This window comes from Balaenoptera musculus, chromosome 2 (genome assembly GCF_009873245.2).
Source record: "Balaenoptera musculus isolate JJ_BM4_2016_0621 chromosome 2, mBalMus1.pri.v3, whole genome shotgun sequence".
Classification (NCBI taxonomy): Eukaryota; Metazoa; Chordata; class Mammalia; order Artiodactyla; family Balaenopteridae; genus Balaenoptera; species Balaenoptera musculus.
In genome coordinates, this window is record NC_045786.1 from 37,287,184 (window position 1) to 37,302,404 (window position 15,221).

At 43.4% G+C, this 15,221-nt stretch overlaps 2 protein-coding genes across 4 annotated transcripts in view; both read left to right on the forward strand.

Moving 5' to 3' along the window:
- Positions 1 to 15,221, forward strand: part of CRTC3 (CREB regulated transcription coactivator 3) — a 105,497-nt gene that overhangs the window by 52,484 nt on the left and 37,792 nt on the right. For all 3 annotated transcript variants that reach the window (XM_036843102.1, XM_036843103.1, XM_036843104.1), the window contains exon 3: positions 13,515 to 13,634. In XM_036843102.1, the coding sequence (XP_036698997.1) occupies positions 13,515 to 13,634 (120 nt within the window). The remainder of the gene's footprint in view (positions 1 to 13,514; positions 13,635 to 15,221) is intronic.
- Positions 333 to 3,373, forward strand: LOC118891116 (cytochrome c oxidase subunit 7C, mitochondrial-like). Its single transcript, XM_036844755.1, has 2 exons — positions 333 to 394; positions 3,077 to 3,373. The coding sequence occupies exons 1-2, from the start codon at positions 333 to 335 to the stop codon at positions 3,300 to 3,302; spliced, it is 288 nt and encodes a 95-aa protein (XP_036700650.1). The 3' UTR covers positions 3,303 to 3,373.

The following is a 15,221-nucleotide window of genomic DNA, read 5'->3' on the forward strand; positions in this document are numbered from 1 at the left end:
CAACTTCTGTCCAACTTGGCTGTAAATCGGAGGTTCCCATGACCTCCTCCTCCTTTGGATTCAATTAATTTAATAGAGCAGCTCATAGAATTCAGGGAAACATTTACTTACACTTACCAGTTTATTATAAAAGAATATGATAAAGGATACAGATGAACATCCAGATGTAAGAGATGTGTAGGGCAAGGTATGTGGGAAAGGGGCACAGAGCTTCTGTGCCCTCTCCAGGACACACCACTGTCTTCAAATCTCCATGTGTTCACCAACCCAGAAGTTCTGCAAACCCTGGCCTCTTGGGTTTTTATGGAGGCTTCATTACAGAAGCATGATTGATGACATCATCGGCCATTGGCGATTGCTTCAACTTCCAGTCCCTCTCCCCTCTCTGGTGGTGGTGAGAGGGACACTGAAAGTTTCAACCCTCTAATCACAGGGTTGGTTCTCCAGACAACCAGCCCCTACCATTAGGTGTGTTCCAAAAGTCACCTGATTAACATAACAAAAACCACCTTTGCTTCTCTCATCACTTAGGAAATTCCAAAGGAGCTCTGTGCCAGAAATGAGGAGGAAGACCAAATATATTTTCCTTATTAAAAGTCACAATCCCACAGCTGTAAAGCTGGTTTATAGGGAAGAGAAAGGAGAAAGGGGGCAGTCATTAGCCTGACACAGGCAGAAGTCTCCCACTGGTTGTCCCCTTCCCTGTTGTGGCACATCCCACTGACAGTTAATCCTATGGCTTGTCAGTCTCTCCATTACCATAAATTATTTCCAGAAACTCCAGAAATTTTCAAAACATGTCAAAAATTCCCTAAGCACAAACAAGTAAAATACACAGAAAATGAAAAAAAAATTTTTTTTAGCATTTCTCAATAAGTTTCTTGGTGGCTTTAGAGGAAACATCTGAATTATTGCATTGATGAAACATTTTACTTTTAATCTCTGGTTTTATACTCCATGCGGATTGCACACCTCCACCGTTGGAGCATCAGATGAAATACAGTCACCTCAAAACTTTGAAATCCCACAAAAATAACCAAATTCACTGATGATAATTTCCCTTATCCATTTTTTAGGGTGCCAGGTAAAGTAGTTAGTTAGGGCTGTGTTCATGGTGCCTAATCTGAGAAGCTGAACCATAACATTCTGGCAGTTGAGGAAGCTGATTGATTACCGTTCCCTTTTCTGGGTTCTCACTGGTGGGGAGCTGACTCAGGGAGCCGATGGAGGATCAGATCATTAGCTTTATTAGCTTTATTACTAGCTGCTGGGTAGCTCCCAGAGCCCTTTTGGGCGGGGCTTTGGGATCAAAATGGGACATCCCTCCTCACGCCTCCCTCTTCCTGGAAGTTAGGCCACCTGCGCCTGCGTAGGCAGGGCTGACCAGGCTTACTTCACCAGTCACAGGCCAGAGCTGGAGAAAGGCCCACCTTCCTTGTAAGGGAGAGACCCTGCCCTACTGATGGGAACCAAGAAGCTGTCAGTAGCACGTTCACCCATCCAAAGGAGGGGCCCGGTTCAGGATGGCAGCTCTCACCAGCTCACGTCTGAGTGGTTGGATTTCTCTCCCCTGTCTGTAGGTAGAGGGGGACACTTGCAGGTGAGAAAAAAAGACTCCCTCCTTATGAGCCCTGCCAGTTTTTGTATTAGGTGACAAAAGGAATGCCAAACCCACTTAACTTGGAGTCTCCAAACAAGCACCCAGACTCATCTGCAGTTTGAACTCAAATTAAGTGGAGAACCTGGTCCCACAGACCAATCCTCCTACTTTTGGTAACTTGGTTCCTCATGGAGAAGAATGACCTTATAATGATGAATTTTTAGAAACCTCTCATCTGGGCAGATTCCCCCAAGAGATTCCCCCAGGGATACTTTACAGCTCAGCCTAAGGGAAAATATACCAGAAGCAGGGCTGTATGAAAAAGGAGTGGCCTGCCTGGGAAAGTCATTGGGTCCCACCTCCTGTGGGGTCTAGTAGAGGCTGGATGGCCGCGGCGAGGGTGCTGCGTAGTGGGACTGAAAGGCCTGTAAGGGCGTTCCTAACTCTTGTGACTGACTGTATGAATCCAGGAGGAATAGGACACTATGTGTGCCTCTTCATGAGCAAGTGGTCGGGTGAGGAAAAGTACCCAAGGCTCTTTTTTTTTTTTTTTTTTTTTAATAAATTTATTTATTTATTTTATTTATTTATTTTTGGCTGTGTTGGGTCTTCGTTTCTGTGCAAGGGCCTTCTCCAGTTGTGGCGAGCGGGGGCCACTCTTCATCGCGGTGCGTGGGCCTCTCATTGTCGCGGCCTCTCCCGTTGCGGAGCACAGGCTCCAGACGCGCAGGCTCAGTAGTTGTGGCTCACGGGCCTAGCCGCTGTGCGGCATGTGGGATCTTCCCGGACCGGGGCACGAACCCGTGTCCCCTGCATTGGCAGGCGGATTCCTAACCACTGCGCCACCAGGGAAGCCCCCCAAGGCTCTTTTAAATCAAAAACAGGATGTACATTTTGTTGTTTTTTTTGAAACTCAATATGCTTTGTTTAGAATTGCCATGTGCTGTTATATCTAACTAAACATTCCAGATTATTTTATTCCCTCTAGAAACATTTTCTTTTATGATATACCTTCCTAGTTCCTTTGTGAAATTATACACTTATTTTGTCCTTTAAAGTCATGTGAAGAAAAGTATTTTAGTAATAATTTTTGCAGGCCATATGGTAAAGCACTTAGCTTTCATCTCATTTTTTGCATGTCTGTAAGTTATTGGGTTAAAGCTGAAAAAGACATCCTTAATTTATTATAGTGTCACAATTTTAATTTTAAAAAATTAAACTTTTTATTTGAAAATGTAAAATATACTCTAAAGTAGAGAACAGAATAATGAACCCCCTTACACTCATCACCAGTCTTAATATTTTCCAGTTTTATTGAGGTATAATTGACATATAACATTGTATTAGTTTAAGGTATACAACATAATGATTTGCTCTGTGTATATATTGCAAAAAATGATTACCACAATACAGAGGGGAACAAGGTCATGAGGAAAGGAGGGCTTGGTGTGCTGCTGCCATTTCTTCCACCTTCAGTCTCTGCGCCTTTCGCCGAGCTTCCAACAGCACTGCGTTGGGACAGAGCATTCGGAGGTTCACAACCTCAGTGGTCCGTAGGAGCCACTATGAGGAGGGTCCAGGGAAGAATTTACCATTTTCAGTGGAAAACAAGTGGTGGTTACTAGCTATGATGACTTTGTACTTTGGATCTGGATTTACTGCACCTTTCTTTATAGTAAGACACCAACTGCTTAAAAAATAATCCATGAGACAGATATGAAGAGGAGCATTTTAAGATGTGCAGTCTCTTTGAAAAAAGGATCAAACTCTTGAACTCAGCATCCTAGATATGATATGTTTGTAAATAAACATATGGCATAAATCCTTAATGCCTCTTCTCTGAAATATGGAACATGATAATTAAGCATGTGCTTACTTTTATTTGGGTAATATTGCATTATTAGTTTCTTAATTAAATATGTATGTGATTTTTAAAAAAATGATTACCACAGTAAGTCTAGTTAACATCCATCACCACGCACAGTTACAAATATTTTTTTTCATTGATGGGAACTTTTAAGATCTACTATCTTAGCAACTTTCAAATATGTATTATGGTGTTATTAGCTCTAGTCACCATGCCATACATTACATCCTCAGAACTTGTTTATCTTAAAACTGGAAGTTTGTGCCTTTTGACCACCTTCACCCATTTCCCTCAATAATTTTCAACACTTTGTCAATTTTGTTGCATTTATCCCCCTTACTTTTTTTTTTTAATTCCAAATTACAGATCTCTTTTATACTCAGTGAAGTATTTTACCAAGTTTAATCACAGTGGTGTATCTGGCGTGGTTCAGGATGCAGCGAGACTGAAAGGAGAGGGAAGAAGGGCAGTCCGTGCCCACACATGACTCTTCCTCACCTCTGTCTCACACGGCAGGAAGAGGCAGGTGATGGGGTGAAGCCACGTTCAGGTGCCTTGACTCCTTTCCTACCGGACCTAAAATACCTATCTGACCCCTCTGGCCTCTGAGGACAAGACACCATTGGCCTTACTCTACTGGCCAGTTGCTTTCCTGTTTAACCTGCCTCTAGGCCAGGCTCCTGCTGCCCTGCCCTGTCACTGCTCAAGTCTTAGCTCACAAAAACCAGTTCCTCCCTTCCACAGTTCCTTTCCATCATTCCATCATCACATAAGAAGCAAATCAGCTTCTTCTGGAGGAAATAAATGGGCAGACCCAATTTACCCAGAACTAATTTCTCTAGTCATGATCATATTAGGAGCCAAAGGGGAACTGCACTCAACAGAAGGCCTCTCTTTCCACTGAAGACATTGCACCAGGCAGGAAGGTGGGGATGGGAATGGACAGTTTAAAACTTCTACCTCTGTGGGGGCTTGTGTGGTATTTCCTGTAAAGACAGTAATATGCCTGCAGGGACTTGGGGTCTGCATTAACCTCTGCCATGCCCATGCCCATCCCTGAGGATTTGAAGTGGAAATTCTTCTTTTTATTATGGAAAATTTTAGCTATCCCCCAAAGTAGAAAGAATAGAATACTAAGCTCCCATATAGCCATGACCAGTTTCAATAATTCTCAACATTTTGTCATTTAAACTTTTTGATCATGCATCCTAGTAGTAAAAAAGAGTTTTGTATCCCCAATCTGGTTACGTTTTTGTTTGTCAGTTATATATACATACCCCTGTACTGTTATATTATTACACAAAAAATAGAAAACTGAGTGGTGGAAACAGGGCTTCTAATATCTTCTCTACACCCTATATACATCACACACTCTGCTTTGGATCCTAATTATTTAGAAACGTAATAATAATTCATCAAATGTGTGTTGGAACCCACTGTCACAGACACCATGTGGGGGCCGAGAGGGAAGGTGCTGGGGCAGGATAACAGGTCTCACCGCTTGCAGTCCGCTAGGTCAGCAGAATGTCACCCACCAACCTCTCCAGGTGAGATGCCTGTGCGAGCCCCACCTGGGATATTGACCTTCTCAACTGCCTCTTCCGGGAACAAGAGCCCCACCATGAACCCTAAACCCTGCACTCTGGGCATGTTTTATGCTTTGTTGTTATTTCTTATTTTTACAGATTATTCCTCCTGGTCCTCTGAGATAATTTTGACTGCTTTGATTTTTTTTTCTGTTTGGACCTTTGCTGCCTTCAAAAACAAACTGTTTTATCACTGTCATTTTTTAGAGTAATCTTTATGCTTAGTTTATCTTATTAACTTTTCTTCCCTTTTACCTTTCATTTAAAAATAAGGACTAGGAAGGGGCAACACATGGGATACAGGTATGGTGACAGGCCAGGTCACAGGTCAGTAGGTTTGGGTGCCAGCACCTTCTCTGCTCTGCTCTGCTCTTTGTAGCTTCTTTTCATCCTCACAGCAGGACTCATTTGGTCCTTGGGAGAAGATTGGATCCCAAATTCAGTTGGCAAAAAAGGCATAGTCTCAATGTTAAAAATAAAATAAAAACTACCCACTCAGGTGATTCAGGGGCTCTGAGAGTCAAAGTACCCTGTAAGACTGGACTAAGACCAGCCTGAAGATAGTGTAGCACTGGCCGACTGCTGGGAGAAAAGCCTGACCTTATTCCCAGAAGTTAGGAGCCTTACATTTTTGTGAACTCAAGATCTAGCCCTCTGGCGTGGCTGAGCACCAGCTGCTGCCCAGTTCTGACACTGCAGAGGGCAAAGGAGGAGGCTGGGGAGCTGAGGTCAGGGACGGCTGGCAGAGCGCTGGCACGTCTGATCCTGGAGATTTGTAAAGTATTTTGAATTTCATTTTAAGGTTGTTTTGTTTTGTTTTGTTTTGATAGTGATATAATAGAGTCCCTAACCAAGCTATGAAATCCTTTTTATTCTGCTCATTTTGTAAGGTAGAATTAAAATGCTCCATTTAGCCCCCAGGGAGTGAATTAATAGCCTCTTCTTTGCAGTGGGCAGGTCTTCCTGACTCCCTCCCTCCCTTCATCATGAGAACCAAAGGAGGCCCTGGCTGTGGCTGGAATGATCTCCAGCTGGGTTCCCAAGAGAGGCACAGTTGTCCCTTTGTTAGACTCACTCTTTTTAAAAGAGGGGACCTATAACATCGTCCATTAACTATAGCCTGCATATAAATAAGAAGCGCTGCAAACTCAGGGAATCTGCCTTCCTGCCCTTTTAAAGTCTCCACTCTTCTCCCCAGAGAAATGTATTCAGAACCAGGGGTCAGTCTTTCATGAACGAAGGAAGAGCTGAACAGCATTGTGGGCGGGCTGGAGGTCCTGTAGAGCAAATTAGTGAGTGCGAGGGTGACCTCAGAGCCAAGCATTAACACACCATGTCTAGTAGTGCCTTTATGATTTGTTGAACTTCTACCCAGTCTCCTGTTCCACCTCTTGCTCTACTGGGGAGGAGGGAAACAGATGGGAGCTCAAATATATAGAGGAATTTAGAAGGATTGAGGTAGCATTTTAATTCTATAGGAGGAAGCATGGGAAGGTCAATAAATAGCCTTGGGACTTGTAGCTAACCTTTATAAAATATTGTCGGACACCTACCCCAGATGAGACTGTTGGATGCAGTTTAAAAGGTAGGTATGCTGTTTATACTGCAAGATAGCCAGATACCTTAGCAGGGCTCTTACCCTTTAATTGAATCTTGGGTCATCAGTAGATTTATGAGAACATAATAAAATTTTGTCTGGAACATTTCTGGAAAAATATTTTTTATTTTTTCTGTATATGTCAGCAAAAATCCACTTACAATCTCAAAAATAACTGATTTTATGTGGGCGACTGAGCAAAGGAGACAAAATGGTGAGGTGAAGAGAACCCTGCAGGAGGCTCAGAATCCCGAGTTCCAGTTGCCAGGCTGTGTGACCGTGAGAAAAATCACTTCATCTCTCTGGGTCCTGGTTTCTCATCTGTAGAAGGAAAGCACGGAGCTGGATTCCATTATGGTCAGCAGTCTTTTTGCTTATCACTCTGATAAGCCAGCAGCCCCTGTTCCCTTGTGTTGCTCATCCCCACCTTATTTTCACCTGCTCTGGGCTGAAAAGCCAGGTGGTCCAGTTTATTAGGCTCAGGTAAGGGGTAATGGAGAACCTGAGGGGCTCCCTTCCAAGTGCTCTCCTGGAGGGTTCTGTTTTTGTTGCTTAGAGACTCTCTTTGCTTCCTGGTTTGCTGCTGAGATGGGTGAAGTTGTCACATAAATGACCCCTGGTTCAGGCTAGCACACTGTCCTCATACCGTAAAATAATGGTATCATCACATCCAGTGCAACTCCTGTCAGTATGTATTTCTAGTATTGACAGTGGTATTCCAGAAAAATATCTGTTGCTCTGACAGGAATTTTTTTTTTTCTTGCGCTTTAGTTATCATAATGTCTACAAATGAAGCTACTGAGAGTTGTCTTATGTAGAATTGCTTCTGTTTGAGAACAGTGATTGGGTATCCCCTTGTAAAGATACTGAGGTTATGATATTCTGGATCAAGACTTTTCAAAGGAACCATTAATATGCTTAATCTCTGTCTTCTCAAATGTTTTAAATATATTTTTTAAAACTCAGTAGAACTTCTTACAATGCAGGAATGTACTTGGTCATCCTACTAGCATTTAGAAATCTATATTTCACTTGAGAGAAGTAGCAAATTACATTTCTCCTGCTTTTAATAACATCGTATAGAAATACAGCTGTGGGCTTCCCTGGTGGCGCAGTGGTTGAGAATCTGCCTGCCAATGCAGGAGACACGGGTTCGAGCCCTGGTCTGGGAAGATCCCACATGCCACGGAGCAACTGGGCCCGTGAGCCACAATTACTGAGCCTGCGCGTCTGGAGCCTGTGCTCCGCAACGAGAGGCCGCGATAGTGAGAGACCCACGCACCGCGATGAAGAGTGGCCCCCGCTTGCCGCAACTAGAGAAAGCCCTCGCACAGAAACGAAGACCCAACACAGCCAAAAATAATTAATTAATTAATTAATTAATTAATTAATTAATTAAAAAAGAAATACAGCTGTAAGTGAGAATTGATTTTGCTGCAAGAAAGAAGTGTGGCTTGGTCATTCACGTATAAAGAATATGCTATAGCGTATATACCTTTAATAATGACAGTCTCCTTGAGTTGGCAATAAGCAACTCTCCAATTCTCAAACTTCAGCTCATTTCATGACTAAACATGGGCTTAGTAGTAGGAATCTGCTTGTGGTTTATTAGTCATGTAAGAAAGATCTGGGGTATCTAATTAGCCACAAAGTTAATGATCTGCCAGTGATGCGGTACGTCTGCTAAAAGAATCAATGCAAATGTAGGTCACATTGATAGATCAATAGTGTCTAATTAGAGGAAGTAATCTTTCCCCCAGGAAAGGTAAGGAAATCCAGCTGCCACGTTCAGCCATTCACCCCAGGCTGCAGCTTTCACAGGTGATGTGAGGGGACTGCAGATGGTGCTACACGTAAAGACACCTGCGTGAGGTCTCGGTCCTTGGGGGGAGTGCTCTGAGAGTGTGGTCCTGTCTGCCGTTGCCCTGCAAATCCACAACGCTGCTTCTTTTGGAGGATTCACGTGTCCTGTTTCATCTCGGAAATAGTTCTGCTATCAGCATTAGCCATGTCACCCCCGCCCTATCAGCCACCCTGATACCTGGAAACCTGAACCAATTTGCCATCCACGTAGAGGTATTTTCAGAAACAATCAGGAGCCTGCAATCCTGCAAAGCGGGGAGAGCCTGAGACGGGGGCTCTCTGCAAGTGGACATTCAATTCCCAGAAGTACCTTGAACCGCTTTGAATTCGCCTCCTCCCCTCAAAGCCCAGCCACAGAAACTAAGTAAGAATTGCCTATGGCTAGCTACTTGCCAACTCAGGAAGCACCTGTACCCTCCCACCCCGGCCTCATTGTCCTTCACTGTTGAGGTTAATGGAACCTTGATGTTTGGTCTGTACTCCACCTAGTCTACCCTCTCTCAGATTTGGGGACCTAAGCCCAGAATCCACCTTTCCCCTGCCTTGGGTTACCACTCGGTCATTCCTCTCCATGCTCAGCCCCTGGCAATTCAGTCACAATGTGAAACAGAATTCTCTGGCCACCCCTTCACTGCTCAGGTTCCTATTGAGCCTCCTGGTGCTAAACCTCACCCCTGCATTATCTCAGGCAGCCAGCAAGGACACTGCCGCTCCGCATGTGCCATTCCCATCCGCTTTCCAGTGCCTGGGACCCTGCAGTAAGACCAATGCTGGCCCGGGCCTTGAAGAGGTTATTGGACCTCCCATCCCTATGTATTTCAGAATAAAAACTATTAAGCCATCCAGAACAAACAAACAAACAAAAAGATAAGGAAATCCAGCTAAATTTTGATTTTTCCCACAATGAATACTTTGAATGTTATTGGACAGTCTCTCAATAGAGTCTTCCTCTTCTGTGTTGCCCTTTTCTTGCTTGTATCCTAAGAATGTGCTCGGTCTACCTATGGGTAGTCCAGCACCGGATCCCAGATAATCAGTGTGGAGGAGCTTTTGTATACGGGTGCGCAGGAGTCCTCTCTTCTCTACTTAGTGTCTGGGTCCCACGTTTTCAGATAGGGTGGTGCTTGTCAGAACCTGAGCCTGAGGCCCTCCTCAAAACATGTAGGCACCAATTTGCAGGATCTTTTGACTTTACACTTCCCTTGTTGCTCTTCATGAAAAGCAGGACTCTCCATCTCACTGCAGTCTCTCTGCCATCACTGCCGTATCAGTCAGCTTTGCTACAGTACCAACCAATTCAAAAACTCTGGAACTTTCAGCAAACCTTTGTTTTTCACTCATATTCCCTGCTGTGCTCTCCTCCCTGTATCTTCCCCTTCTGCAACTGAGGTTGAAGCAGCATCCGCTCTTTGGGACATGGCATTCTCATGGCAGAAGGAAGGGTGTGAGAGTTTCTGTTTGGACAAGATGTATATCACGTGTGCTCATGATCCATTGATTAAAGCAAGTCACAAGACCCTGCCAACATTCTTTTCAGGCATTCATCCCAGATTGCAGCTTTCAGAGGTGACATGGCATGGGCAGCAGATGGGTGTGGGAGGCTCAGAATGCTGGGGGATGCCCCTAACGATGATGTCACTCCTGCTGTCCACAGAAGGGCTCTGCAGGGTGGCCTCACCTTTAACAAGATGCTCTCCAGTGTCCCACCACCTGGATATCCATCCTCCTTCTGATGCCCAGTGTATTGGCCTGCTTGACCTTCCCTAATAGAATACCACAGACTGGGTGGCTTAAACAACAGAAATTTATTTTTTCATAGTTCTGGAGGCTGCAAAGTTCAAAATCAAGGTGTTGGTAGTGTTGGTTTCTATTGAGGACTCTCTTCCTGGCTTGCAGATGGCTGCCTTCTTGCTTTGTCCTCACATGGCCTTTCATCAGTGTGCGTGTCCTCCTGGCGTCTCTTCCTCTTTTTAAAAGGACACCAGTCCTATGGATTAGATCCTACCTTATGACCTCATTTAACCTTAATTACTTCCTTAAAGGCCCCATCTCCAAATACAGTCACATTGGGGATTAGGGCTTTAATGCACAAATTCTGGGGACACAATTCAGTCTGTAACACCAAGTATCCTTGGGATAAGGCAGCTTTCACACACATAATCTAATTTCGTTTTCTCAACAAGCCTGTGAGGAAGTTATCAGATGATCATTTCCACTTTACAGATAAGGAAGACAAGTAACTTGTTAGTAAGTGGAAGATTCTGGACTGAGACTGTTTTCTTTGATTCCAAACCACAAGTTCTTTGAACTGTATAATGGAGTTTTGGCCTTTTGAATGTTGGAAATGAAATACTGTACGCTTATTGAATTAATAACTGTAAGGATTACATAATATATGGAAGATTGTTTACAAAATGTTAAGTACGGAAAATAGATCACAAAAAATAAATGTGCTATGGGTGCCACCATGTAAAAACTATGGATAAAACTTGAAAAGGAACAGAAAAAATGAAGTACTTGGCCTTCAGGGTGGTAGGGTTTTATTTCTTTTTTGTATTAAAGTTAGCTTAAGAAACACATTTTTAAATAACAGAATTTTAGCTCTTATCAAGGACGAGATTGGAAGTTGGTGGGAACAGGAGAACTGTGTGTCTGTTTGTCCCTAGCTTTTTGGGAGCCAGAGACTTAGGCCAACTACCAAACACCATAGTGTTTAACAGACTCCTTCACTGTGAAACCTCCTCCAGTTCCAGCTTCCTGGACTGAACTGCTCTAATTCATTTGATGGGCAAGGCCCTGTGAGTTGAGAGGGCTAAAGTCAAATATAGTTTGGAAGAAGATCAACTACTACAGGGGCAGAGAGTTGAACTTGTACCACGGTGAGGAAGAGAAGAAAATATCAAATGTGGCCAGAGATTTCCCCCCTCCACACACACACACACTGAGTCCAAGTAATAATAGAGGATCTGGGCCAGCAGGGGTTAAGGCAGAAGAGGCAAGTGTAAATAGAAAATATATGTGTAATAGGAAGTCCAGAAGACATTCCAAGAGCTTTCTGCTTTTTGGATTTCCCCCCCTTTATTTTTAATTTTTAATTTTATTATTTTGGCCACGCTGTGCGGCATGCGGGATCTCAGTTCCCCTGCAGTGGAAGCACGGAGTCTTAACCACTGCACCACCAGGGAAGTCCCCTTGGATCCCCTTCTAAAGACCCTGAATGCCCCTTCTGTAGGCTGGCCTCTGGGAGCTCAGTCTGGCAGTAGTTGTGCTCTAAGACTCCTAGATGAAAATGTTGTTTTCAAGTACAGTTAACATTCGTGTGATTTTATTACCAGAGAGTCCTCCCTTTTCTTTTATCCTGGAACAAAGTAATCTGTCTCTTAAAATTACATCTATTGTGTAAGCAGGTCCTGATAAAGTGTGCCGTGGGTATTCATCCTCTTGATTAACAAAGGTGTTTCAATTTATCACTCCCTAGATTAGTGTGCTCTCTTGTCTGAGATCAACATCCATCTTACCTATCACAATGGATATTTTTCTTCCAGTACCAGAGGTTGTTCCTCAGTAAGATCTCTTTTATTTTAGGAGTTAATAGATTTGGATTGTAAAAACAGAGAAGAACTGAGACAGGGTGGGACCTGGGACCCTTTGCTGACAGAACTGTTCAACTAAACTAGTCCAGACATTTTATCAGTCCACTCGGGAGAAATAGGAGTCATTCCCAAATCCAATATGAGAAAATCTGTGTGTTTAACAAAGAAAAATTAGCGACCAATTCTTAACTAAAAGAAGCTCCCCCAGAAAGACATACTCCGTCAAAGGATTCCTTTCATGGTAAGCTAGGTATTTGACATATGATTCAATTTACATGAAAGAAAATCTGTTTTCATGTATTTCACAAACATCTCTGGCATAATATTGTATACACATTGCCCCATTATGTGAGGTAGAATGGTCCAGCCTAGGATTTGGTTTTTGCTTGCGACCACCTAGAGGGGTGGGATAAAGAGGATGGGAGGGAGACGCAAGAGGAAGGGGATATAGGGATATACGTATGCATATAGCTGATTCACTTTGTAATGCAGCAGAAACTAACACAACACTGTAAAGCAATTATACTCCAATAAAGATGTTAAAAGAAAAAAAAAAAGGTTGCCTTTTATGATGCCAAACTCAAAAATGTTAAGAATGTCACCCAAGCCTCCCTTAATAAAGGACTTTGTATTTATTGACCATGGATTTATCTTGAATCTGTTTGTATTTTCATTTGTGCCATTTGGGGTATAATGAGTTGATAAAGAGTTGTGTGTTTCCCACCTGTATTCAGGTAGTATTCTTTTTTCTCTCCTTGACTCAGGGGTCACAAACTCAGATGTCTAACGTAAGAAGTCATTTGAGTGGTCTGGTGTCCCACCTGCAGAGAGCAGCTACTCTCAATTTCAGTCCCCATTGCCAAGTGGGAATTTGGGACCAGTGTGGCCAAGATGTTCAGATTTTTCACTAGAAGCCCCAAACGTGAATTTTTAAACATTGTCAAGTCAATCAAAAATATAAAAAGACACCGTATAGAGCAAGTAGTCCCCAGTCCCCAGTAGGTATCCCGTTTTATTTCTGGATGCCACATCTATGTTTCTGCACACTGCACGCTGTAGGTACTCAGTTCGTTTCTGTCTTAAGTATACCTCTTTTACATTTCATGCTTATCTCCTAGTTCCTGGGATTTGATGTATGAATCCATAGTCTCCAAATTGTGACAACTTTTAATATATCATTCTTTCAGCTTTCATCTTCACACACTAAAGACTATTTTAAATTATTCTGTAATGATGTAGAAACAGCTCCATGTGCTGCATTTTATTTACCTTGACTCAAGGCACAGTCATAGACACCAGTAAAATTATAAAGTCAGCCTTGTCGTCTGTTGTTGTGATCAGTTGGTGTTCTTGAGGGTGAGTGGCAATGTCACGGTCACAGGCCAACTCTTCTTCCTTCTCTCTGCAGCCGGCGTTCCACCCAGCTGACAGTGTGCGCGGAACCCGCCACCACGGGCTGGTGGAGAGGCCGTCCCGGACCCGCTTCCACCCCCTCCACCGACGGTCTGGGGACAAGCCGGGACGACAAATATCCTTTTTCATTGTCTGAGGAGAGGATAAGTTTTGAAAGGTTTTCAGGATGTATCTTCCCTGTCATTCCCCTTTGGCCTCAAAATCTTCATTTTATCTGATGAACGGAGGCAATAAAAATGAGTGAGTTGGAAACCAGAAACATCTCCACAGGTAAAAATTGGAAGGATCATTGTAGATGTTCACTTTATGAAAGTGTCCATAAAGTTCAGTTTAATGAAGTAACTGAACATAAACAACATGTATTTCAGCCCCATTGCAAGGCCTTCTCAGCATTTTCTTCAGAAATCAGCAAAGTCAGAATTAAACGTGACTTTGAATCAGGTTAGATAGATTTAATCTGTCTAGCTAAAACAAACAGACAGATAGGTGATTTGTTTTTATTTCTGTTGACCCACTGACCTGCTGCTAGAACTTACAGAAGAAATTTTATATGATTTTCTATTTATGGAGTTTCAAACTCAGTAGATGACATCTAAAATATAAAGCTGGTATTTAGGAAAATCTTACGTAGTGATATTCACTCACACCAAACCCTATGCTATTAAGTAGGAAGAAAGAAAAGGAGATTGTGAATTCATCTGACAATTTTATTTATGAGGCCAGAGTGGGGTGTGCTGCGTTGGGTCCAGCATTGTGCTCAGGGCTTTTGGAAACAGACCTGAGCTGGATTTTGTGGGAGGAGGGCCTGCGTTCTCACTTCACTCTTCTCACCCGCAGGGGTGGAGGAAGACGAGAAAGGCGGGGTAAGTCTTACTGCAGAGCTGGATTCCTGGCAGTGATGGTAGAGTTGGCTTCACCAGCCTAGAAACCAGGAAGTGGGGGGAGGGCGATTATGTTTACTGAGCACCTACCCATGCCAGACACTGTGCTGGGCAATTCATATGTCATTTAGTCCTCAATACTTACTGAGCAGTTTACTTTATTTAACCCCCATTTTCCAATGAGGAAACTGAGTGTCAGAGTAACTTGCCCAAAATTCCACTGCTGAGGTTGGAGGGGCCCAGATTCATCCCAGGTCAAGCTGACCCCCCAGCCTGAGCCCCTCCCTCACTACAGCACTCAGTGGTCCCCAGGATCACACTCAAGAGAGACCCCCTGGGAGGAATTGCGGTGGTGGGGGGTGGGGGGGGGATGCACAGAGGAAACCACTGCTTCTGTTGCCCTCGGGCTTCTTGCAGTTTTCTGTCAATGTGAGGCGAGGGTAATGACCCCAATGAATGTTTACTTCTCCTCTCTTCCACCCCCAGGGACACACCACATTTGGTCCACTGAGATACCTTGACTTCTAATTTTGTATATTATGTGATCATTATCAGGCAAAATGAAGTTGATAACTGATTTTTTCCAGTTTCTTTCTGGGAGGTGAGAATTCTACCATTTAACCACCAATACCCCTCAAATTCCTTTCTGGAATGTGTAATAACTTTCACATAGAATGCAAAAGGAAAGGAGAATTGAGGCAGTACTTCAGCTAATTCACACATGTGCCGGTGGAGTAGTACCTGGAACCATTGTCTAAATTGCTTGGAATTTTCAAGTAAAAGAGTGTTTCTTTGCTTGATGTAACTAACATTATATCTTT